The following is a 26,755-nucleotide window of genomic DNA, read 5'->3' as shown; positions in this document are numbered from 1 at the left end:
CCACCTCGAGGATGAGCAAGGGAGTTCTCCCCGGTGTCCTGGCCAATATTTATCCCTCTCCCAATATCACTAGAAGTGGGTTATTTGGTCATTATCACATTGTTGTTTGTGGGACTTGCTGTGTGCTAATTGGCTGCCTACATTCTTACATTCCAACAGTGACTACACTTCATAAGTACTTCTTTGGCTGTAATGCGCTTTGGGGCGTCCTGAGGTTGTGAAAGGCGCTATATAAATGCAAGTCTTTCTTTTCATAACCTAAAATCTAACAGAAATATCTTTAAAAGTGTACATGAAAACTGTTAGGTATTTTCAGATTATTTATTCAGCTGCCATGTTTATGGGATTACTATATTTCTCCTTTTTATATGTGGTTACTCATCCCTCAAAATGTTTTTTTTTAAATCGATTTTTCTTCTACTATACACAGCAAGTGAGCTTATGAATTCTAAGTGGTACATCAGGGGTCAGATTTTCACCTGCAAGTGCTGTTTGTTTTGTTACTAAGAGGCTTTCCATCTGCCTGTGGTACTAATGGAGACTTTGAGCCCAGCATTGTAATCTTTGGCCCTTTTCGAGCATCATTAGAGAAGTGGCAGGACAGTGCAAATCAGAGCCTGTCAGCCTCGGTAGGAGACTGCCTTGCCATTTCCTCCAACTGGCCAAAAGCTGAATGGGAACAATCAGATTGGAAAAATAACATTTCATTCCAGCGGTATCAAAGGCCAAGTGAAAAATCAAAACTTTGTCATCTTTCAAAGTATCATTTTTTTTCCATAAAAGAAACGTTGGCAGCTTATCAAAAGGAAGAAATAACATCTGACAAAATCTAGGTAACATTTTGAAAAACTCTCTGGGGATAATTTTCTAACTTTGGGCGATAGTGTAAAATGGACGATATCGAGTTAGCCGCCCATTACACACCCCAATGGAAGGTACAGAATGGGCGGCCAATTCAATATCACCAACCTTACACCATCCCCTTTTGCGTGGGGACTGGGCTCCCCATCAGCACTACTATCTTCACAACATATTATCCCTTCCACCTCTGAAGGCAGTGAGTCTCGTTCCACAGGTGCTGGCGGCCCTCTGCTTCTTTCGTCCTGAGGCCTTTCTTCATGTCTGAGCCTCGCTATGGAAGGCTATATTTCCCGATTGATGTCGTTTTGACACTGACGGTAACCCATTAGTTACCGCTGGTTTTATAATAATGCCGATCAGAAAAATCTAGGCATCAGTGTCGGCAGGCTGCTTAATCATGGGGAGGCATCATAGCTGGGCAGCAGGGACTGAGACCGGGAGCTCAACGGTGGGTGGGGTGGGGCTTGGCAGCAAATCAAAGTCTTGCAGTTATCAAGAGTGTCTCAATGACAAGACAGTCTCATTTCGGCAACCATGCAATTGTGGACTGTTTAATGGAGACCGTTCCTGGTGGATGAGGGTGTCTGTCAGATTGGAAGCAAAGCAGTTAAGCATGGGAGCATGTCGAAGACACGATAAATGCTGTGTCGGTGGCAAGACTTAAACTTAACTGGACCTGCCACATAAATACTGTGGCTACAACAGCAGGTCAGAGGCTGGGTATTCTGCAGGGAGTGACTCACCTCCTGACTCCCCAAAGGGCCTTTCCACCATCTACAAAGATACAAGTCAGGAGTGTGATGGAATACTTTCCACTTGCTTGGATGAGTGCAGCTCCAACAACACTCGAGAAGCTCGACACCATTCAGGACAAAGCAGCCTGCTTGATTGGCACCCCATCCACCACCCTAAACATTCACTCCCTTCACCACCAGCGCACCGTGGCTGCAGTGTGCACCATCCACAGGATGCACTGCTGCAACTCACCAAGGCTTCTTCGACAGCACCTCCCAAACCCGCGACCTCTACCACCTAGAAGGACAAGGGCAGCAGGCGCATGGGAACAACACCACCTACACCTCCAAGTCACACACCATCCCGACTTGGAAATATATCGCCGTTCCTTCATTGTCGCTGGGTCAAAATCCTGGAACTCCCTTCCCAACAGCACTGTGGGAGAACCGTCACCACACGGACTGCAGCGGTTCAAGAAGGCGGCTCACCTCCACCTTCTCAAGGGCAATTAGGGATGGGCAATAAATGCTGGCCTCACCAGTGATGCTCACATCCCATGAATGAATAATAAAAAAATACTCTATCAGGTAGATAAACACGATTTTCCTTTCCCTAATCAATCCTCGTCCAAGTGACTGTTAATTCTGTCCTGGATTATCATTTCTAAAAGTTTCCCCACCACCAAGGTTAAACTGACTGGCCTATAGTTGCTGGGTTTATCCTTACACCCTTTTTTGAACAAGGGTGTAACATTTGCAATTCTCCAGTCCTCTGGCACCACCCCCGTATTTACGGATGTTTGGAAGATTATGGCCGGTACCTCCGCAATTTCCACCGTTACTTCCCTCAGCAACCTTGAAAGGAAAAAACTTGCAGGGCCAGGAGGAAAGGGCGGGGGAGTGGGACTAGCTGGATTGCTCTTGATCGAGCCAACGTGGACTCGATGGGCCGAATGGCCTCCTTCTGTGCTGTAACCTTTATATGATTCTATGAAAAAATGAATCATATATGAATAAATAAATTTATATGATGCTACGAATGAATAAAAAAAATGATTTTCTATGATACTATGCCCCCGGGTCACTGACTCCTCTGCTAAGGGAAAAAGGTCCTCCCTATCCACTCTATCTATCTAGTCCCATCATAATTTTATACACCTCAATTACATCTCCCCTCAGCCTCCTTTGTTCCAAAGAAAACAACCCCAGCCTATCCAATCTTTTATCATAGCTGAAATTCTCCTGTCCTGGCAACATCCTCGTAAATCTCCTCTGTATTCTCTCTAGTGCAATCACATCTTTCCTGTAATATGGTGAGCAGAACTGTAGGCAATATTCAAACTGTGGCCGAACCAGTGTTTTATACAGTTCTAGCATAACCTCCCTGCTCTTATATTCTCTGCCTCGGCTAATAAAGGAAAATATCCTGTTTGCCTTCTTAACCACCTTATCTATCTGTCTACACCTATCAGTATCCTCCCATTTATTGTGTACTCCCTTGCCTTGTTCGCCCTCCCCAAATGCATTACCTCACACTTCTCTGGATTGAATTCCATTTGCTATTTTTCTGCTCACCTGACCACTTCATTGATATCTTCCTGCAGTCTACAGCTTTCCTCTTCACTATCAACCACATGGCCAATTTTTGTATCATCTGTAAAATTCTTGATTAAGCCCCCCACATTCATGTCCAAATCATTAACATGTTTCGATGAGATCACCTCTCATTCTTCTAAACTCTAGCGAATATAGGCCTAGTCGACCCAATCTCTCCTCATAATGCTCCTGTGAAGCGTCTTGGGATGTTTTACTACGTTAAAGGTGTTATATAAATGCATGTTGTTGTTGACACCAAAGGAAAGATCAAAGTAGGTTTTGAGGAGGCTTTTGAAGGCGGGCATCAATGGAGACACAGAGGGGTTTAGGAATTAAACCACAAAAAGGGACCGAGTATTGAGCCGTGAAACCAGACAGGAAACAGCCTTCCAGTTCCAAAAACACCAGTCAACCATTACCCTTTTCTTCCTGCCACTGAGCCAATTTTGGATCCAACTAGCCATTTTCCCTTGGATGCCATGGGCTTTTACTTTTTTGTCATGTGGGACCTTGTCAAAAGCCTTGCTAGAATCCATGTAGACTACATCAAACATGTTACCCTCATAGACTCTCCCTGTTACCGCCTTAAAAAATTCAGTCAATTTAGTCAGACACAACCTTCCCTTAACAAATCCATGCTGACTGTCCTTGATTAACCCATGCCTTTCCAAATGACGATTTATGCTGTCTCTCAGAATTGATTCCAATAATTTGCCCACCACCGAGGTTAGACTGACTGGCCTATAATTACTCGGTCTATCCCTTTCTCCCATTTTAAACAAAGGTACAACTTCAGCAGTCCTCCAGTCCTTAGGCACCACGCCTGTAGCCAGGGAGGATTGGAAAATGATGGTCAGAGCCTCCGTTATTTCCTCCCTTGCTTCTCTTAACAGTCAGGGATACATTTCAACCGGGCCTGGCGATTTATCTACTTTCAAAGATGCTAAACCTCTTAATACTTCCTCTCTCACTATGTTTATCCCATCCAATATTTCACACTCCTCCTCAACTACAATCTCTGCATCGTCCCCCTCTTTTATGAAGACAGACGCAAAGTATTCATTAAGAACCACACCTTCATCTTCCACCTCCACACATAGATTATCTTTTTGATCTCCAATAGGCCCTACTCTTTCCTTAGTTATCGTCTTGCACTTTATGTATTTATAAAGCATTTTTGGGTTTTCCTGAATTTTTCTTGCCAGTATTTTTTCATGCCCTCTCTTTGCTTTCCTAATTTCTTTTTTAATTTCACCCCAGCACTTTCTATACTCCTCTAGGCTTTCTGCAGTATTGAGCTCTCGGTATCTGACATAAGCTTTCCTTTTTTGCCTCATCTTACTCTGTATGCTGCTCGACATCCAGGGGGCTCGAGATTTGGCAGCCCCACCCTTTCTCTTTGTGGGAACATGTTTACTCTGAACCCCTTGAATGCCTCGCACTGCTCTGACACTGATTTACCTTCAAGTAGCTGTTTCCAGTCCACTTTTGCTAAATCACTTCTCAGCTTAGTAAAATTGGCCTTTCCCCAATTTAGAACTTTTACTCCTGTTCTAGCTCTGACCTTTTCCACAACTAGTCTAAATCTAACTGAATTATGATCACGACCACCAAAATGCTCTCCCACTGACGCTCCTTCCACCTGCTCAGCTTCATTCCCTAAAACTAAATCCAAAATTGCCCCCCTTCTTGTTGGGCTTACTACGTTCTGGCTAAAAAAGTTCTCCTAAATGCAATTTATGAATTCTACACCCTCTATACCTTTTGCACTGATTGTATCCCAGTTAATATTAGGGTAGTTGAAATCCCCTACTATTACTGCCCTATTGTTTTTGCACTTCTCATATTTTTGCCTACATATTTGCTCCTCTATCTCCCTCTGACTGTTTGGGGGTTTATAGTACATTCCCAGCAGTGTGACTACCCCTTTTTTGTTCTTTAGCTCAACCCATATGGCCTCATTTGATGATCCTTCCAACATATCATCCCTCCTCACAGCCATAATTGTTTCGTACTTCCACTTGTCTATCTGTGCTGTACCTACAATGATACTATGAGGCAATAAAGAGACAAGTAAGGGGATGGAATTACATTTTATCTTATCTTATTTTCATGAATCTACTAACAATACATCTGTAGGGTTTTGCAGCTTTGTTCACAAATTTGAAGAATACTATGTGAGACAAAGGTTAGTAAATAATAGTAAATTGACTAGGCTCATATTCCCTTGAGTATAGAAGATTATGGGGTGATCTAATTGAGGTGTTTAAGATGATTAAATGAATTGATAGGGTAGATAGAGAGAAACTATTTCCTCTTGTGGGGGAGTCCAGAACAAGGGGGCATAACCTTAAAATTAGAGCCAGGTCATTCAGGAGTGATGTCAGGAAGCACTCCTTCACATTAAAGGTTGTGGAAATCTGGAACACTCTTCCCCCAAAAAGCTAATGAGGCTGGGTGTCAACTGAAAATTTCAAAACTGAGATAGATTTTTGTTAGGTAAGGTTATTAAGGGTTACGGAACCAAGGCGGGTAGATGGAGTTAAGATACAGATCAGCCATGATCTCATTGAATGGTGGAATATAGGAACATTGCAACAGGAGTAGGCCATTTAGCCCCTCGAACCTGTTCCGCCATTCAATGAGATCATGGCTGATCTGTGACCTACCTCCATATGCCCACTGTAGCCCCATATCCCTTAATACCTTTGGTTAACAAATATCTATCAATCTCAGATTTAAAATTAACAATTGAGCTAGCATCAACTGCCATTTGAGGAAGAGAGTTCCAAACTTCTACCACCCTTTGCATGCAGAAGCGTTTCCTAACTTCACTCCTGAAGGTCCTAGCTATAATTTTTATGCTGTATCCCCTAGTCCGAGACTCCCCAACCAGTGGAAATAGTTGTTCTCTATCTACCCTTTCAGTTACCCATAACATCTTGAAAACTTCGATCAAATCAACCCTTAATCTTCTAAATTCCAGGGAATATAACCCTAGTGTGTGTAATCTCTTCTCATAATTTAACCCTTGGAGTCCAGGTATTATTCTAGTAAATCTAAGCTGTAATCCCTCCAAGGCCAATATATCCTTCCTAAGGTGCAGTGCCCAGAACTGAACAGTACTCCAGCTGTGGTCTAACCAGGGTTTTGTATAGCTGTAGCACAACTTCGACCCCCTTGCATTCTAGTCCTATAGATATAAAAGCCAGCATTCCATTAGCCTTTTTGATTATTTTCTGTACCTGTCCATGACATTTTAATGATCTCTGTACATGGACCCCAAAGTCTCTTTGGACCTTCATTACTTCAAGAATGAGAGGTGATCTCATTAAAACGTATAAAATACATAGAGAGCTTGACAGGGCAAATATTGAAAGGATGTTTCCCCTGGCTGGAGAGTCTAGAACTAGGGGGCATAGTCTCAGGATAAGGAGTCGGCCATTGAGGAGGAATTTCTTCACTCAGAGGGTGGTGAATCTTTGGAATTCTCTACCCCAGAGGGCTGTGACTGCTCAGTCGTTGAGTATATTCAAGGCTGAGATCAATAGATTTTTGGACTCTAAGGGAATCAAGGGATATGGGGATTGGGCGTAAAAGTGGAGTTGAGGTCGAAGATCAGCCGTGATGTTACTGAACAGCGGAGCAGGCTCGTGGGGCCGTATGGCCTACTCCTATTTCTTATGTCCCTTTAATCCAGTGAGCTTTAATTTTGCCAACAGGTCTATTATGCGGTACTTTATATGGACTTTCAAAAGACATTTGATAAACATCAACCGCAGTACACTCATCAACCTTCTCTGTTACTTCAGAGAATCATAGAAGTTTACAACATGGAAACAGGCCCTTCGGCCCAACACGTCCATGTCGCCCAGTTTATAACACTAAGCTAGTCCCAATTGCCTGCACTTGGCCCATATCCCTCTATACCCATCTTACCCATGTAACTGTCCAAATGCTTTTTAAAAGACAAAATTGTACCCGCCTCTACTACTGCCTCTGGCAGCTCGTTCCAGACACTCACCACCCTTTGAGTGAAAAAATTGCCCCTCTGGAGCCTTTTGTATCTCTCCCCTCTCACCTTAAATCTATGCCCCCTTGTTATAGACTCCCCTACCTTTGGGAAAAGATTTTGACTATCTACCTTATCTATGCCCCTCATTATTTTATAGACTTCTATAAGATCACCCCTTAACCTCCTACTCTCCAGGGAAAAAAGTCTCAGTCTATCCAACCTCTCCCTATAAGTCAAACCATCAAGTCCCGGTAGCATCCTAGTAAATCCTTTCTGCACTCTTTCTAGTTTAATAATATCCTTTCTATAATAGGGTGACCAGAACTGTACACAGTATTCCAAGTGTGGCCTTACTAATGTCTTGTACAACTTCAACAAGACATCCCAACTCCTGTATTCAATGTTCTGACCAATGAAACCAAGCATGCTGAATGCCTTCTTCACCACCCTATCCACCTGTGACTCCACTTTCAAGGAGCTATGAACCTGTACTCCTAGATCTCTTTGTTCTATAACTCTCCCCAACGCCCTACCATTAACGGAGTAGGTCCTGGCCCGATTCGATCCACCAAAATGCATCACCTCACATTTATCTAAATTAAACTCCATCTGCCATTCATCGGCCCACTGGCCCAATTTATCAAGATCCCGTTGCAATCCTAGATAACCTTCTTCACTGTCCACAATGCCACCAATCTTGGTGTCATCTGCAAACTTACTAACCATGCCTCCTAAATTCTCATCCAAATCATTAATATAAATAACAAATAACAGCAGGCCCAGCACCGATCCCTGAGGCACACCGCTGGTCACAGGCCTCCAGTTTGAAAAACCACCCTCTACAACCACCCTCTGTCTTCTGTCATCAATCCAATTTTGTATCCAATTAGCTACCTCACCTTGGATCCCGTGAGATTTAACCTTATGTAACAACCTACCATGCGGTACCTTGTCAAATGCTTTGCTGAAGTCCATGTAGACCACGTCTACTGCACAGCCCTCATCTATCTTCTTGGTTACCCCTTCAAAAAACTCAATCAAATTCGTGAGACATGATTTTCCTCTCACAAAACCATGCTGACTGTTCCTGATCAGTCCCTGCCTCTCCAAATGCCTGTCGATCCTGTCCCTCAGAATACCCTCTAACAACTTACCCACTACAGATGTCAGGCTCACCGGTCTGTAATTCCCAGGCTTTTCCCTGCCGCCCTTCTTAAACAAAGGCACAACATTTGCTACCCTCCAATCTTCAGGCACCTCACTTGTAGCTGTCGATGATTCAAATATCTCTGCTAGGGGACCCGCAATTTCCTCCCTAACCTCCTTCATCAAAGAACTCAAGTTAGTAAAACATGATTTTTCCTTTAACAAATCACTGAGTACTGCCAATCTTTTAAGTACCTCCTCTTTATTTTTATCCTATCCATTATCGCTACTTCCTCCTCCTTTAGTGCGACAAAGGCAGCATCCTCTTCTCCAGCGACGACGGATACGAAGTATTCGTTTTGTACCTCAGCCTCCACAAGATCATCTCTTTTTTTTGTCCCTAATCGGTCCCATGCTTCCTTTAACTACCCTTTTAATATTTATATGTTTATAAAAGTCCTTTGGGTTTCCTTTTATGTTAGACGCTAATCTATTCTCAGTCTCTCTTTGTCCCTCTTACTTCCTATTTTTTAGATCTCTTCTGTATTTTCTGTATTCAGCCTGGTTCTCTTACAGTATTCTGAACCTTACATTCGTCATAAGCCTCCTTTTTCTATTTCAGTTTAATCTCTATATCTTTAGTCATCCAGGGAGCTCTAGCTTTGGATGCCCTTCTTTTCCACCTAATAGGTATGTGTCTACTCTGTACCCAGACCAACTCCTCCTTAACCGACTCCCATTGTTCAATTACTGTTTTGCCAACCAATTTTTGATTCCAATCCACCTGGGCAAGATCCCTTTCTAACTCACTGAAATTTGCCTTCCTCCAGTTAAGCATTTTCACATTTGATTGTTCCTTGATCTTTTCCGTAACTAGTCTAAACCTAATATGATCACTGTTCCCTAACTGCTCCCCTGCTCCACTTCATTCCCCTAAACTAGATCCAGCACTGTTTCCTTCCTGGTCGGGCTGGAAACACTGTTCCTTGAACACATTTCAGGAATTCCTCCCCCTCTTTGCCCTTTGCCCTGTTACTGTCCCAGTCTATGTTGCAATAATTGAAGACTCCCATTATCTCTACTCTATAACTCTTGCATCTTTCAGTAATTTGCCTCCAAAATGTTCTCCTATCTCCTTCCCATTATTTGGAGGCCTATAGTATAGACCCAGTAGCACAATAGCTCCTTTACTGTTCCTTAATTCTAATCAAGTAGATTGTGTCTTTGACCCTGGATAGGGAGGAAGTCAGGAAGGAAGTGTTGGAGATGTAGAGTCTGGAGATGGTGATAGCGTTTTAAGGCTGTGGAATGTACTACTGGAATTAGTGATTGAAGCAGATACCATGCCAGCATTTAAGAATAGGTTAGATAGATGGTTGAAGGAGAGAGAGAGACAGATAAAGAGATATGTGAACAGGGCAGGCACATGGGGTTAGGACTACTGCTCGTGTGGTGTATAAACTCCAAAATGGACTTGTTGGACCAAACAGCATGTTTCCATATAGTAACTCTATGTAAAGTTGTGTATGAGAGTTTCAGTGCTAGAGAGGATGAGCTAAGGACAGAAGCAGGCTATATTAGAGGTGGAAATAGGTGCCTTTGATAGGTTGTGGGTCTGAAACTCAGTGGAAGGGATGGAATGTCTTTGACATTTTAGTACTGTCATTTGAATTCAACAATAGCACTTTTGAAATATCCATTGCTACAGCCTAGTTGCCAAAAAAAGCAATTGATTATAATCTCCATAATTGATTGTACACATTGAAAAGAATACACAACAACAGCACAAACTCTGAACAAATTTACCTTTTGAAATCTCCTCCTCCCAAAATGTGAAGAATTCCAAGTGGCTCCTATTATTTTTAAAGCCATTTTATTCAACTCGTGCAAGTTTGTGTAATAAAAGTAATTCACAAATTAGAAATACAAAACAAAATTTGCATAAAGTCCAGAATTTCAAAACATCCATAATTTATCAGACAACAGCCCTTTATATATTTCCATAATAAACAAGAGTTAGAGCTAGATTTTCATTTATGGGCCCCATCAACCAAAGTTTTCCAAGTACCACAATCATTTTATCATAGTTAAAAACAGATTAAAAATAATTAATTACTATTTGAACTGGCTAAAATAATCAGTACAATATTCTACAGTAAGAAAAACAAGCCAGCACTGGAATAAAACATCATAAAATATGTTTTGAAATAACACATCTTAAAAGAGATGTAATTTTCTTATTCCTTTCCCTGTCTAAATCTGTCGGTTTCACTGAAGTCTCTTCAAGCTGAACAGCAGCATCACTGTAAGCAGGAAAGGGTAGCCGTTTGTCCCAGCTCCTCAGTAGCTCCTCTCAACACTGTACTGGCAGTCTGACTGTGTAATGCCACACACACACAGTATTACTTCAGGTGAATTTATATGTGAGATTATTAAGGAAAACAGATAAATGTACAGGAATTTCACAATCATGGCTCAAAATGGCACAATAAACTACTGCATCGGAAAGGGATGAATCTGTCCCTGTAGTATCAATAATGTACTTTTCAAACTTTCCATCCCCTTTTCTGGGATATTTTCAGCCTTTTGTTCTTATTGTGTACCTCTTTTTTTTTTTGCGATAGCTAACAGCAAATGGGAATAACGGCTCATCAAAGGCCTACCCAAAGGAACAGCAGATGAATGAACGGCAGTTAACATAATAAGAGCAGGAGTAGGCCATCCGGCCCCTTGAGCCTGCTCCGCCATTCAATAAGATCATGGCTGATCTTCAACCTCAACTCCAATTTCCTGCCCTATCCCCATATCCCTTGATTTCCTTACAGTCCAAAAATCTCTCTTTCAGCCTCGAATATACTCAATGACTGAGCATCCACAGCCCTCTGGGGTAGAGAATTCCAAAGATTCACAACCCTATGAGTGAAGAAATTCCTCCTCATCTCAGCCTTCAATGGCCGACCCCTTATCCTGAGACTATGCCCCCGAGTTCTAGACTCTCCAGCCAGGGGAAACAACCTCTCAGCATCTACCCTGTCAAGCCCCCTCAGAATCTTGTATGTTTCAATGAGATCACCTCTCATTCTTATAAACTCCAGAGAATATATAGGCCCCATTCTACTCAATCTTAGAGACCAAAAAGGTGGAGGCGGAAGAAATGGATATGGTTCTTAATGAATACTTTGCGTCTGTCTTCACAAAAGAGGGGGATGATGCAAAGATTGTAGTTAAGGAGGAAGAGGAGGAGTGTGAAATATTGGATGGGATAAACATAGTTTGAGAGGAAGTATTAAAGGGTTTAGCATCTTTGAAAGGAGATAAATCGCCAGGCCCGGATGAAATGTATCCCAGGCTGCTAAGAGAAGAAATAGCAGAGGCTATGACCATCATTTTCCAATCCTCCCTGGCTACAGGCATGGTGCCGGAGGATTGGAGGACTACTAACATTTTTAAAAAGGCAGAAAGGGATAGACCGAGTAATTATAGGCCAGTCAGTCTAACCTGGGTGGTGGGCAAATTATTGGAATAAATTCTGAGGGACATCATAAATCGTCATTTAGAAAGGCACGGGTTAATCAAGCAGTCAGCATGGATTTATTAAGGGAAGTTCGAGTCTGACTAACTTGATTGAATTTTTTAGGGAGGGTAATACATTTGATGTAGTGTACATGGATTTTAGCAAGGTCCCACGTGGCAGACTGGTCAAAAAAGTAAAAGCCAATGGCATCCATGGGAAAGTGGCTAGTTGGATCCAAAACTGGCTCAGTGGCAGGAAGCAATGGTTGACAGGTGTTTTTGCAACTGGAAGGCTGTTTCCAGTGGGGTTCTACGGGGCTCAGTACTTGGTCCCTTGCTTTTTGTGGTATATATTGATGATTTGGATTTGAATGTGGGGGGATTGATCAAGAAGTTTGCAGATGATACAAAAGTTGGCCGTGTGATTGATAGTGAGGAGGAAAGCTGTAGACTGCAGGAAGATATCAATGGACTGGTCAGGTGGGCAGAAAAGTGGCAAATGGAATTCAATCCAGAGAAGTGTGAGGTAATGCATTTGGGGAGGGCAAACAAGGCAAGGGAGTACACAATAAATGGGAGGATACTGAGAGGTGTAGTGGAACAAAGGGACCTTGGAGCGCATGTCCACAGATCCCATAAGGTAACAGGACAGGTAGATAAGGTGGTTAAAAAGGCATACGGGATACTTTCCTTTATTAGCTGAGGCACAGAATACAAGAACAGGGAGGTTGTGCTAGAACTGTATAAAACATTGGTTAGGCCACAGCTTGAGTACTGTGTACAGTTCTGGCCACCACAATACAGGAAAGATATGATTTCTAGAGAGGGTGCAGAGGAGATTTACGAGGATGATGCCAGGGCTGGAGAATTTTAGCTATGAGAAAAGATTGGATAGGCTGGGGTTGTTTTCTTGAGAACAAAGGAGGCTGAGGGGAGATTTAATTGAGATATATAAAATTATGATGGGACTAGATAGTGGATAGGGAGGACTTATTCCCCTTAGCAGAGGGGTCAGTGACCAGGGGGCATAGATTTAAAGTAACTGGTAGAAGGATTAGAGGGGAGCTGAGGAGAACATTTTTCAACCAGAGGGTGGTGGGGATCTGGAACTGCCTGAAAGGGTGGTAGCGGCAGAAACCCACAACTCATTTAAAAAATACTTGGATGTGCAGTTGAAGCGCCGTGACCTACAGGGCTACAGACCAAGTGCTGGAAAGTGGGATTAAGCTGGATAGCTCTTTTTCAGCCAGCATGGACACGATGGGCCAAATGGCCTCCTTCTGGCTTGTAATTGTCTATGATTCTATGAATCGCTCCTCATAGGACAACCCTCTCATCCCAGGAATCAATCTACTGAACCTTTGTTGCTCCGCCTCTAAGCCAAGTATATCCTTCCTTAGATAAGAAGAACAAAACTGCACACAGTACACAAGGTGAGGTCTCCCCAAAGCCTGTACAATTGTAGTAAGACTTCCTAAGTCTTGTACTCCAACCCCCTTGCAATAAAGGCCAACATGCCATTTGCCTTCCTAATTGCTTGCTGTACCTGCATGCTAACTTTGTTTCTTGTACAGGGACACCCAAATCTCTCTGAACACCAACATTTAATAGTTCCTCACCATTTTAAAAACTATTCTGTTTTTCTATTCTTCCTACCAAAGTGAATAACCTCAGATTTCCCCACGTTATACTCCATTTGCCATCTTCTTGCCCACTCACTTAATCTGTCTATATCCCTTTGCAGACTGTGTCCTCCTCACAGCTTACTTTCCCACCTAGCTTTTTATCGTCAGCAAACTTGGATACATTACCCTCGGTCCCTTCATCTAAGTCATTAATATAGATTGTAAATAGTTGAGGCTCAAGCACCGATCCTTGCAGCACTACCAGTTACAGCCTGCCAACCCAAAAATGACCAATTTATCCCTACTCTCTCTTTTTATCCGTTAACCAATCCTCTATCCATGTTAATATATTCTCCCCAACCCCATGAGCCCTTACCTTGTGTAACAACCTTTTATGTGGCACCTTATCGAATGCCTTTTGAACTACTGGTTCCCCTTTAGCTAAATCTGCTGCATTCAGATAGTATTAAATACTGCTAACAGCACAGTAAAAGCCACCAACTATGGATTTACATATTGACAGGCTCCTCTTAATAAAGTACATGAGGTAACAGGACCCAGTATTAATAAAGTAAATCAGGTAATAGGATCCAGTATTAGTAAATTATAAAGAGATGACAGGAACCAAGAACGTCATGTGACAAGACACTTTATTAATCAAGTACGTCAAGTAACAGGACCCTTTATTAATCAAATATGTCAGGTGACAGTAGCCATTATTAATAAAGTACATCAGATAACTAGACGAATTACTTTTGGACATCGTTTTTCAGAGGCTAAAAAGATTATTTTCTTAAAATCAAAAATGTGCAGTAAATTGTAGCAGTGTGACTACGAGTGGCCAATGCTGTTGCTGAAAACCCATTCCACTGTTGGGTTGTGTTGATGTGCTGATTATTTTGGACAAGAGATGGGCTGGTGGAGGTAGATGGTGGAAAAAATAAGGATGATCTTAATTATCAAACAATGGTGAAATAGTTAACTGTCCGTCCGGGCTAATGAATTGCTCAAAAGTCAGTACAATGATAGAGTGGAGACAAAAATTAGACAAGTTCTATGATACTTACAATACAAATACACACATGCCTCTTTCAAAAGTTACTCTCAAAAGAAGTAGTTTTAAAATAAAACAAAAATAGAATCTATTTTCTTTCAAATCCCTTAATGGTAAATAGGGGATCCAGTGCCTGGTTTTGGTATCCTTAAGGTTTCGATCCCCATTTCCAGTAAGCGATATTTCGCCTATGTAATAGTGAAACTGAGCTTCAATATTTCTTTATCTGCCTGTGAAATTAAGCAGGTCTCTGAAATCATCCAGACATTTCAAAGGTAATGAACAGGTACACGGGGGCGTTCCATGCTCTTTTCAAACAGCTCACCTCAAACGTGTATATGAATGCAAGATCATTCACTTATGGCTTGTTATGCCTTTTAGACCTATTCAAGTCTCGACTTTTTTTTAAAAAGACGACAAACTGAAACAGAAAGTAAAACTTTCTTTACGCCCCAGTAAGAAGTAATTTCTTTTTTTTTTAAAAAGTTTTTCTGATGCCAACTCGGTTTAAAGATGGGAGACTAGCACTCAGCATATTTGTTCACTGAGAACGGGTGGCTGTGAGACATGTTTTAGTACAAAAACCTAAAACTGGTTTTGGCTTCTCAATAACAGGATAATTTATGACAAATGGGGCAATTCCATTCCCCCCCCCACCCTTCCCCCATCCCACCACCCCCACCCTGACAACCCCCCCCCCCCCAACAAGTTGAGAAGTCGTCGATGCTGAAATGGTGGGTCATTCATTGGCTACTTGACCAGGATACTTCACCAGGTATAAACACAAGTGCAGACAGAGATTATATAATTCAATAAAAAGATAATTCAACCGAGACAAATTCGGCACAGCAGATCAGATTGGAAATGATTGACTGGGATACTCAAAGTCTGTCTAGCAGATCCTAAAAATAAATAAACCGGTTCGTCACTGTATTGAACGATGTGACCTCTAAAGATGTCAAAAAAAGGCATTAAAGTCTGCTGTATGGAGTTAACAGGTAAGCTGCATAGTACATTTTATGAGGATCTGAACATCAAATTTTCACACATGAAAGGATATGATTCATAATCGAGTGTCTGTGTCAGGACACCTGTCAAAATGAACTCTGCATTGTGAACATCTGGAAATATCAGGGGGAAAAAAAAGTTACAAATCAATGACAAAAGTTAGAATTCCATGTCACGTGGAAGTGTAAAAGAAAAAGCACAGGGATAGATATTTACTTACCTATATTTCGGGTAAAATATTCTCGACATAAGTGGAGGTCGTTTTCACATGAGATGAGGATTATCTCAGACAAACTCTAACAGAGAAAAGTAAAAGAAACAGGTGAGCAGGGATTGAGAAGGTTGATTTACAGCAACTGAGGATCCCTGTAGATGTCGCTGGGTTCAATTCCACCGTTTAATACTTTCGTTAATTCATTTTCTTTCGCTTTGCTTGTCTAAGCGAGGGGATGTTCGCACAGGGAAACAGAATGCACTCATTTCTGGCACCCACTAGGGGCAGAAAACACTCCAAGGTCAGGCTTAACACACCGAGCTACAGTATAAATATCTTCTACTCTTCTCCCAATCTCAGAAAAACATCTACTTCTCTTAGAGCACTTCAGGTCCAATTAGTATAAATTTCGAGGCAGTTTCGTTTTACGGACCTGCACTCGCTGGGAGCTAGGTTAGAATGATGAACCTCATTCGTGGATGGTACACACTGCGCCCGTGGTGAAGAGAGTGGATGTTTAGGGTGGGGGATGGGGTGCCAATCAAGCGGGCTGCTTTGTCCTGGATGGTGTCGAGCTTCTTGTTGGAGCTGCACTCATCCAGGCAAGTGGAGAGTATTCCATCACAATCCTGACTTGTGCCTTGTAGATGGTGGAAAGGCTTTGGGGAGTCAGGAGGTGAGTCATTCGCCACAGAATACCCAGCCTCTGACCTGCTCTTGTAGCCATAGCATTTATGTGGCTGGTCCAGTTAAGTTTCTGGTCAATGGTGACACTGAGGATATTAATGGTGGGGGATTCGGCAATGGTAATGCCGTTGAATGTCAAAGGGAGGTGGTTAGACTGTCTCTTGTTGGAGATGGTCTTTGCCTGGCACTTGTCTGACAAATCTGGGAGGTGAAAAGAACAGAGCGCCAACTCACCTCACCACCCAATCTCCTTTACAAATGAGTGGAAAGGAGGACTTCCAATTATTTTTCCAACTGCTTGACACTTTTCATTTACAGCTACCATTGCTTTCTTGATACTGATCAAAGTTGAGCAGCCCACTTAATCAGTGGAAACAGACAGTGCTGAATCGGTTTTAAGCAGGGTTCATATAAGAACATAAGAAATAGGAGCAGGAGGAAACCATATGGCCCCTCGAGCCTGCTCTGATATTCAGTAAGATCATGGCTGATCTTCGACCTCAACTCCACTTTCCCACCCTATCCCCATATACCTTAGTATCCAAATATCCATCGAGCTCAGTCTTGAATATACTCAATGACTGGAATTCTGTACCCCAGAGAGCTGTGGATGCTCAAAGATTCACAACCCCGAGTGAAGAAATGTTTCCTTAGCTTGGTCCTAAATGGCCGACCCCTTATCTTGAGTCTATGACCTCTAGTTCTAGACTCTCCAGCCAGGAGAAACAGCCTCTCGGGTGTGACGAACAGATCTCTACGTTGCGGAGGCTGAACGCCAACTCTCCGACACCTCCTCCTACCTTTCCCCACCCCCCCACCCGACCCCCGGACCACGACCCCACCGCCGAACATTAAGACATAGTGTCCCAGACCGTCACTGACCTCATCTCCTCTGGAGATCTTATCCCCATGGCCTCAGCCTCAAGAGTCCCCCACAGCCCACTTCTACGTCCTTCTCAAGACCCACAAAAAGGACTGTCCATTGCTTTAGCCTGTTCTTGCCCCACAGAACTTATTTCTTCCCAGCTCGACTCTTAATTTTTCTCCCCTTGTCCAATCTCTTCCGAGCGACATCAGTGACCCTTCCGACGCCCTCCGGCACTTTAACAGTTTCCAGTTTCCCGGCCCTAACCGTCTCCTTTTCACCATGGACGTCCAGTCCCTCTACACCTCCATCCTCCACCAGGATGGCCCGCCAGCCCTCTGCTTCTCCCCTGAATGGAGGCCCAACCAGTCCCCATCCACTACCACCCTCCTCCGCCTGGATGAACTTGTTCTTACGTTGAACAACTTCTCCTTTCACTCCATTCACTTCCTCCAAATAGAAGGTGTCACTATGCCTGCCTTTTTGTGGGATATGTGGAACATTCCTTGATCCAGTCCTGCTCAGGTTCCCTCCCTCACCTCTTTTTCCGGTACATTGATGACTGTATCGGTGCAGTTTCCTGCTCTCACCCTGAACTGGAAAATTTCAATCAACTTTGCTTCCAATTTCCACCCTTCCCTCTCCTTCACATGGTCCATCTCCAACTCTTCCCTTCCTAGACTTCTCCATCTCCATTTCTGGGGATAGCCTGTCAACCAATATCTATTATAAGCCCACTGACTCCCACAGCTATCTTGATTACACTTCCTCCCACCCCGCTTCCTGTAAGGATTCTATTTCCTTCTCCCAGTTTCTCCATCTCCGATGATAGGAACATAGGAACAGGAGTAGGCCATTCAGCCCCTCGTGCCTGCTCCGCCATTTGATAAGATCATGGCTGATCTGTGATCTAATTCCATATACCTGCCTTTGGCCCATATCCCTTAATACCTTTGATCGCCAAAAAGCTATCTATCTCAGATTTAAATTTAGCAATTGAGCTGGTATCAATTGCCGTTTGCGGAAGAGAGTTCCAAACTTCTACCACCCTTTGTGTGTAGAAATGTTTTCTAATCTCACTCCTGAAAGGTCTGGCTCTAATTTTTAGACTGTGCCCCCTACTACTAAAATCCCCAACCAGCAGAAATAGTTTCTCTCTATCCACCCTATCTGTTCCCCTTCATATCTTATAAACTTCGATCAGATCACCTCTTAACCTTCTAAACTCTAGAGAATACAACCCCAATTTGTGTAATCTCTCCTCGTAATTTAACCCTTGAAGTCCGGGTATCATTCCAGTAAACCTACGCTGCACTCCCTCCAAGGCCAATATGTCCTTCCGAAGGTGCGGTGCCCAGAACTGCTCACAGTACTCCAGGTGCGGTCTAACCAGGGTTTTGTATAGCTGCAGCATAACTTCTGCCCCCTTGTACTCTAGTCCTCTAGATATAAAGGCCAGCATTCCATTTGCCTTCTTGATTATTTTCTGCACCTGTTCATGACACTTCAATGATCTATGTACCTAAACCCCTAAGTCCCTTTGGACATCCACAGTTTTTAACTTTTTACCATTTAGAAAGTACCCTGTTCTATCATTTTTTGATCCAAAGTGGATGACCTCACATTTGTCTACATTGAATTCCATTTGTCACAGTTTTGCCCATTCACCTAATCTATCAATATCTCTTTGTAATTTTATGTTTTCATCTCCACTGCTTACAATGCCACCAATCTTTGTGTCATCGGCAAACTTAGATATGAGACTTTCTATGCCTTCATCTAAGTCGTTAATAAATATTGTGAATAATTGAGGCCCCAAGACAGATCCCTGCAGGACTCCACTAGTCACATCCTGCCAATGTGAGTACCTACACATTACCCCTACTCTCTGTCACCTTTCGCTCAGCCAACTTCCTAACCAAGTCCGTACTTTTCCCTCGATTTCATGGGCTTCTATCTTAGCTAACAGTCTCTTATGTGGGACCTTATCAAATGCCTTCTGGAAGTCCATATAAATAACATCCATTGACATTCCCCTGTCCACTACTTTAGTCATCTCTTCAAAAAATTCAATCAGGTTTGTCAGGCACGACCTACCTTTCACAAATCCATGCTGGCTCTCTCTGATTAACTGAAAATTCTCGAGGTGTTCAGTCACCCTATCCTTAATTATAGACTCCAGCATTTTCCCCACAACAGATGTTAGGCTAACTGGTCTATAATTCCCCGGTTTCCCTCTCTCTCCTTTCTTAAAAAGCGGAGTGACATGTGCAATTTTCCAATCTAGAGGGACAGTTCCTGAATCGAGAGAACTTTGAAAGATTAGTTAATAAGGTGATACCATCTTCCACTCCAATGCTTCAGATGTCTTCCTTTTTCCTCAACCGAGGATTCCCCTCCACTATAGTTGACAGGGCCCTCGACTGTGTCCGTCCTATCTTCCGCACTTCTGCCGTCACCCCTTCCCTCCCAGAACCATGATAGGGTCCCCCTTGTCCTCACCTTCCACCCCACCAGCCTCCACATTCAATGGATCATCCTCCACCACTTCTGCCACCTCCAGCGCAATCCCACCACCAAACACACCTTCCCCTCCCCTTTCAGTATTCCGAAGGGACCGCTCCCTCCACGACACCCTGGTCCACTCTTCCATCACCCGCTCTCCTCCCCATGGCACCTTCCCGTGCGAGCGCAGAAGATGCAGCACCTGCCCTTTCACCTCCTCCCTTCCCACCGTCCACGGCCCCAAACACTCCTTCCAGGTGAAAAAGCGGTTTACTTGTACTCCTTTCAGTTTAGTATATTGTATCCGCTGCACACAATGTGGCCTCCTCTACACTGGGGAGACCAAACGCAGATTGGGTGATCGCTTTTCTGAACACCTCCCCTCAGTCCGCAAGCGTGACCCTGACCTACTGGTCATTTGCCATTTTAATTCCCTGTCCCACTCCGCCCTCTGCCTCTTGCACTGTTCTAATGAAGCTCACGGAAGCTTGAGGAACAGCACCTCATCTTTCGTTTAGGCACTTTACAATCTTCCGGACTCAACATTGATTTCAATAACTTCAGATTATAACCACTGCTTCCATTTTTTCGATTGTAAACAATTTTACAACACCAAGTTATAGTCCAGCAATTTTATTTTAAATTCACAAGCTTTCGGAGGCTACCTCCTTCCTCAGGTGAACGATCCATTTTTTCGGACAGCAAGTACTGGTTATGGTTCTGCTGTTGTCATTTACAGCTACACTAGACCCATCTTTTGTTTCTTAACCTGTCCCATTACCACCCACCTTACCTTGCACCATCATCCCTTTTGTCATTGAATCACTCCTGCCCTCCATCCTATCACAGACCTTCCCTTTTGTCCTTTCCTCCCCTCACCCCCCCTTTCCCTGGCTCTGTACTTGTTAAAGAGTTAAAGTTTTTAAGCATCTTCTAGTTCTGATGAAAGGTCTTTGACCTGAAACGTTAGCTCGGTTTCTTTCTCCACAGATGCTGCCTCACTTGCTGAGTTTTTCCAGCATTTTCTGTTTTTATCACAGTACTCCAGGTACAGTCTCACCAGGGCCCTATGTATTTGCAGTAAGACCTCCTTACTTTTATACTCCAACCCTCTTGCAATAAAGGCTATCAAACAATCTGCCTTCCTAACTGCTTGCTGTACCTGCATGTTAACTTTCTTTGATTCATGTACAAGGACACCCTCTGACTACCAACATTTCTTAGTCTCTCACCTTTTAAAAAATATTCTGCTTTTCTATTCTTCCTACCAAAGTGGATAATTTCACATTTCCCCACATCATACTTCACTTGCCACCTTCTTGTCTACTCACTTAACCTGTCTATATCCCTTTGCAACTCTGTGTCCTCCTCATAGCTTACTTTCCAACCTAGCTTTATATCGTCAGCAAACTTGGATACATTACACTCGGTCCCTTCATCTAAGTCCCTTTGCTCAATGGTAGAATTTTCACTTGGAGTTTGAGCATCTACAATACTTTTCAAACAAAGTGTGAATGAATGACCAACCTTATTTTGTTTATGCTCCATGATTTTGCGATAAGATGGCTGCTTAGAAAGCAGTTTGCCACCTGCACAATCTATGATGGCTTTCATCGTCGCAAGACTGGGGCAAATTCCAGGAGTGATGTAGAAATATTTCCCCTATAAAAACAGATAAGTACATAGAAAATTGAACACATACAACGGTACTCACTCTCAACAAGAAATCCTGTTCCGAGTGATCAAACTCATATGCTCCAGATGAACAAAGAAAGGATCGCAGATGAGACTGCAAACAGCAGAATTGAAGTTATATACAACGTATTTAAGCAATCTCTAAATCTCAACTGGAATCATCATCCTTAAGTTATCTGTAGTCAAATTTCAAATGTGCCCTAGTTGTGGAGTAAACTCATTACCTTGTGCTGGTTATACAGCTCCTAGTCGTAGCTAACCCATTCTATTCTCCTCCCAATCCTCGAAATAACATCACCGAGCCCAATTTTCTAATTTGACACACTAAATATTGCAAACAAGCAAAAAACCAAGCTTGGAACCCGAAGTGAACCAAATTGGTCCATTTCAATGTAGCTTGTGAAAACCTCAACTCTCTTATCAGCTTGTCCCTTTAATAAGATGGCAGCCTACACGCACGACAGGATACAAGAGACACAATTTCAGGGTGCTGTTGAGATATTTGAGAAGGGGGTGGAATAAGCTAGTGTCCCCTGGTGTTTGGGAACACTCAATGCTGACCAGATTGAATCTTCATCTTTCGAATATCTGAATTTACAAATTCCAAAACCCTGAACACTTACCTGGACTCAACAGTTTCCCATTATTTATTAAAAATAAAAAAAAGTGTAACAGTAGTTCCAACAGGATAACATTCAAGCTTTTGTGTCATTAATGTAGAAAAGACCTGTAATTCAAGTTTTCATAGACTCTTACAGACTAGAAGGAGGCCATTCGGCCCATCAGTGCCTGTACTGGCTCTTTGAAAGATCTATCCATTTAGTCCCACTCCCTTGTTCTTTCCTCATAGCCCAGCAAAATTTTCCTTTGCATGTATATGTCCAATTCCCATGGCCTGTCTTGCCCCTTATCAAAGGCAGCTAAATCTGATCCACCCCAACTTTGAAAAGGAAGTTTACCCATTAGGGACCTTGCTCATAAAATCTTAGGGTATTTTAACTATTTTCGTCATTTTTACTATGAACAGATACAAGCAAAAGATCAACTGTACAACTATATTCCTTTTTCATATTGGACTGAGATTCTGAAAAGCTCTGCATGTCTGCTATACAATCAGATCTGCCAGCTACGCTTATTAACACACACTGAAACATAAAACGCATAGACATAACACATGGGGAAGTATATGAACCTTGCCTTGAATAAGGGGGCGCCCTGTGCCCTCTTAAGTGACTCCTCTAAACTAAAGCAGAACAGCACTTCTGCTTCTGCGTCTCTTAGTACAAAGTTCTGTTCATCTGCAGAAAAACAAAGACCATCCATTAGAAAGATCACCGTTTTCAAACTGAACGGAGGTACACACGAGAAAGTTACAACCGAAGAGAGCGTGAATCCTAAATTATGGAAATCACACTTAACCCAAGCATCTTTCACAATAGTTCACTGGAGGTTAGTTTTAAAGCAAGACATTTTAGGGGGTTAGAACATCAGATTAGAATATCATCATGAGGGGTATGAATTTGATTACCCACTCCTAGCTGATCTCAGTCGTGCTGAGGCACTAAACAGGGGCGGGTATCTCCCTACTGGTGGATGGGGCGGGAGAAAGAAAGGTAGTACAGGTGGGGGGGAAAAGTCAATTGGTTGTTGAGTTAGCATTAGGAGGGTCATCATCCATCAGCCCGTTAGGTGCAGGAAATGCATTTTCTGGAAAGAATAACTGGAAGGGGAAGGGGCAGAGTTAGTGGAAATATAATTTCAGCATAGAATACATTTTCCATTAAAAAAATTACTTAAAAAAAAAATACTGCAGTCAATTATTTCAGAACAACGCACAATTAACTGATTCCCTGAATACAGGGGAGGTCCCTCTGCCAGCCCCGTTTTCAAAGCAACTTAATGCAGTCATTTTTTTTAAAAAAAAACATTTTTTAATCTTTATTTTTAAATACACTACAGATAATGAGAGACTGCATAAATTAAGAAACTCAACTTTAAAAAAAAATCAGGCAAGAAAGCCTACCATTTCTTCATTAAAAGTAGTAACTGTAACTGAAAATAAAAGATTATGTTTCATACTTGCTTTTTTAAATTAGGTACAGTTGCTCAATGAAATTAAAACCTCAAACAGGCACTGCAAATGGAGCTAACCACACCTCAACTACAGCGACAAAGTGTTTTAAAGTGAAGTTTTGATTTGATTTTCTGAAAGGGTTCAGTAAATATTTGGAACTATAGTAGGCTGTTCCAATGTGAAACTAGCAAAATGAGCTGATATCTCAGATTCTAAAAGTATTTCACAACATTATTGTGCTGAAGTTATGCAAATTCCCCCCCCCCCCCCCAAAAGTAGTTTTGGCACACAGTTTACTTTTTAAAATCAGGTTTGTGTGGGGAAAATAAAGATGACAATTACAGAAGACAACTTGCTGAAATAAAATGAACTATATTTATAGCTCCATGTAAATGGTTTTTACTTTTGGGAAAAAATATGCAGGTTTTATTTTGGACTTTCCCCACGAAAAAGGTTTAAAAAAATTGTCAGTTTGGAGAAGTCAAAAGTTTGATGGAAATCAGAGAAAAAATTATGATTTTACAAGGTTGTATGTATGTGATCAGTATTCATTTTCAAGTGTATTTTCTGTAAGTGTAAAAGTCTGTATAAAAGTCACAAGTATCATACTAGGACTACTTAACAATAGGAACGAAGGCAGGAAGAGAAGCCACAGGCATTTTAGAAAGCTCAAAGAAATTTTTACTTCAAATCCAGGTAAAACAAAAAGGAAAAACTTTCTTTTTTTAAAAAAAAGAGGATGATGTAATGCAAAAAAAGATTTTCTAATGAGTCTTTCCATCCACTGAACAATATTCTTCCAGTTCTTAAGAATATTTTAACTTTTCCAAATATTTGAGGAGCTCAATAATAATATGGAATTAATTTGAAGTATTTCCCTCTGCAAACTACACCAAGCTGCTCCCTAAAATAGCTGTAGGTAAAGGCTCCTCAAACTGGTGGCACTAGTTTACATTCAGGCTAATTATACAAAATGAGATTGGCAGGATGAATACCAGTTTCCACAGTGAATGAATTGCAGGCGCAAATTCAACTTAGTGGATACGACATGGTAGACATTATTGAGACATGGCTGCAAGACGGTCAGGACTGGGACCAGGTTTAAGATCAGTAGGAAGGATAGGGAAACTGTTAGAGAAGAAGGAGTAGCCTTAGTGATCAAGGATAAAATTACTTCAATGATAAGAGATGATATATCGAGAGGTAAGCAAACAGTGGAGACTTTATGGATAGAATTAAGAAAAGAAAAGGATTTAAGACTATGTTGTTCATAGGCCCCCTGGTAGCAGCTGTGAAGTGACAATGTATAAATGCAGAGATTAGACAAGCATGTAGCAAAGGCAGAGTGGTTTTAATGGGGGATTTTAACTTTCATATGGATTGGGATAAGCAGATGAGCTCACGTCAGAAAGGTAGCGAATTTCTTGAGTGTGTTCAGGACAGCTTTCGGCAACAATATGTCCTAGAACCAACAAGGGGACAGGCCACATTAAATTTAATAATGAGTAAAGAGCCAGATTTAGTTAACAGCCCAACAGTGCATGAACATTTACCTTAGAGCGATCATTAAATGATCGAGTTCAATGTTGTGATTTGGGTGGGGGGGAACCCATTTCAGCTACTAAGAATCTAGATTTAGGCAAGGCTGACTTCAATGGGATGAGACAGAGACTGTCCACAGTAAACTGGGCACATCTGTTAACAGGTAAAACGACAGATCAGTGGGAGGTGTTCAAAAAAGAATTTAACCTGCTACAGAACTAATTTATACCCCTAAGGGGCAAGAGCTTGACTTGTCCGTTGTCAGGAAATTACTAGAGTCTATAATTAAGGATAGAGTGACTGAACACATTGAAAATTTTCAGCTGATCAGAGAGAGCCAGCATAGATTTGTAAAGGGTAGGTCATACCAGACGAACCTCACTGAATTTTTTGAAGAGGTGACTAAAGTTGTGGGCAGGGGAATGTCCATGGATGTTGTTTATATGGACTTCCGGATGGCATTCGATAAAATCCCTCATAAGAGACTGTTCGCTAAAGTTGCAGCTCATGGAATTGAGGGCAAATTATTGACCTGGTTAGGAAATTGGCTGAGCGGCAGAAGACAGAGATCAGGGATAATGGGCAGGTACTCAAATTGGCAGGATGTGACCAGTGGTGTCCCACAGGGATCTATGTTGGGGCCTCAACTATTCACTGTATTTATTAATGATTTAGATGATGGGATAGTGAGCCACATATCAAAGTTTGCCGATGACACAAAGGTGGACAGCATTGTAAGCAGTGTAGATGGAAGCATAAAATTAGAGAGATATTAATAGATTAGGTGAATGGGCAAAACTGTTGCAATTGGATTTCAATGTAGCCAAGTGTGAGGTCATCCACTTTGGACCTAAAAAGGACAGATCAGAGTACTTTCTAAATGGTGAAAAGCTCGAAACAGTGGAGGTGCAAAGAGACTTAGGGGTCCATGTACAGAGATCATTAAAATGTCATGGATAGGTACAGAAAATAATCAAAAAGGCTAATGGAATGCTGGCCTTTATATCTAGAGGACTAGAATACAAGGTGGTGGAAGTTATGCTACAGTTATACAAAGCCCTGGTTAGATCACACCTGAAGTACTGTGTTCAGTTCTGGGCACCGCACCTTAGAAAGGATATGCTGGCCTTGGAGGTAGTGCAGCGTAGATTTACTAGAAGCATACCTGGACTCCAAGGGTTAAATTATGATGAGAGATTACATGAACTAGGGTTCTATTCAAGGTTCCCTCTAATTATTTTTCGGCCATGTGCGGAATGAATTTGGGTTTGTGCACAGATATACCGTAAAAAAAAAATCACAACTTTAAATAGAACATCTTTTTATAAAACATTATTCAGGGTAAAAAATAACAAAAAAACAAATGCACAAAAATAATGGATAATTGTAACGATTTAATGTTATATTGGCTGATAAATTTATATAATTTATGAAATGGGTTTCTTAAGTTGCACTAGGATTGAGCAGACCAGTCTCGTTATATTTCATTAAAAATTATTTAATGGGAACAATTCCAATCAGCTTTTTGTTGAATCAGCTCAATGACAGATTCAAACAGAAATAAATTGTGTGCAATCAGAATTTTTTTTAAAAATTGAGTCAGAAATACAAAACAGCTGTC

At 42.0% G+C, this 26,755-nt stretch overlaps 1 protein-coding gene across 1 annotated transcript in view; it reads right to left on the bottom strand.

The window, feature by feature from the left end:
• Positions 1-10,208: 10,208 nt before the first annotated feature.
• The window catches only part of paxip1 (PAX interacting (with transcription-activation domain) protein 1), a 108,478-nt gene continuing 91,931 nt past the window's right edge, over positions 10,209-26,755 (bottom strand). The window contains exons 17-21 of the mRNA XM_068008282.1: positions 22,716-22,816; positions 21,351-21,485; positions 15,773-15,848; positions 15,606-15,665; positions 10,209-10,776 (exon numbers count right to left, since the gene is read on the bottom strand). Of these exons, the coding sequence (XP_067864383.1) occupies positions 10,760-10,776; positions 15,606-15,665; positions 15,773-15,848; positions 21,351-21,485; positions 22,716-22,816 (389 nt within the window). The 3' untranslated portion in view covers positions 10,209-10,759. The remainder of the gene's footprint in view (positions 10,777-15,605; positions 15,666-15,772; positions 15,849-21,350; positions 21,486-22,715; positions 22,817-26,755) is intronic.

Source organism: Heptranchias perlo, chromosome 2 (assembly GCF_035084215.1).
Source record: "Heptranchias perlo isolate sHepPer1 chromosome 2, sHepPer1.hap1, whole genome shotgun sequence".
NCBI lineage: Eukaryota > Metazoa > Chordata > Chondrichthyes > Hexanchiformes > Hexanchidae > Heptranchias > Heptranchias perlo.
The sequence above is the reverse complement of the archived record's forward strand: the minus strand, read 5'-3'. Positions and strand labels throughout refer to the sequence as shown.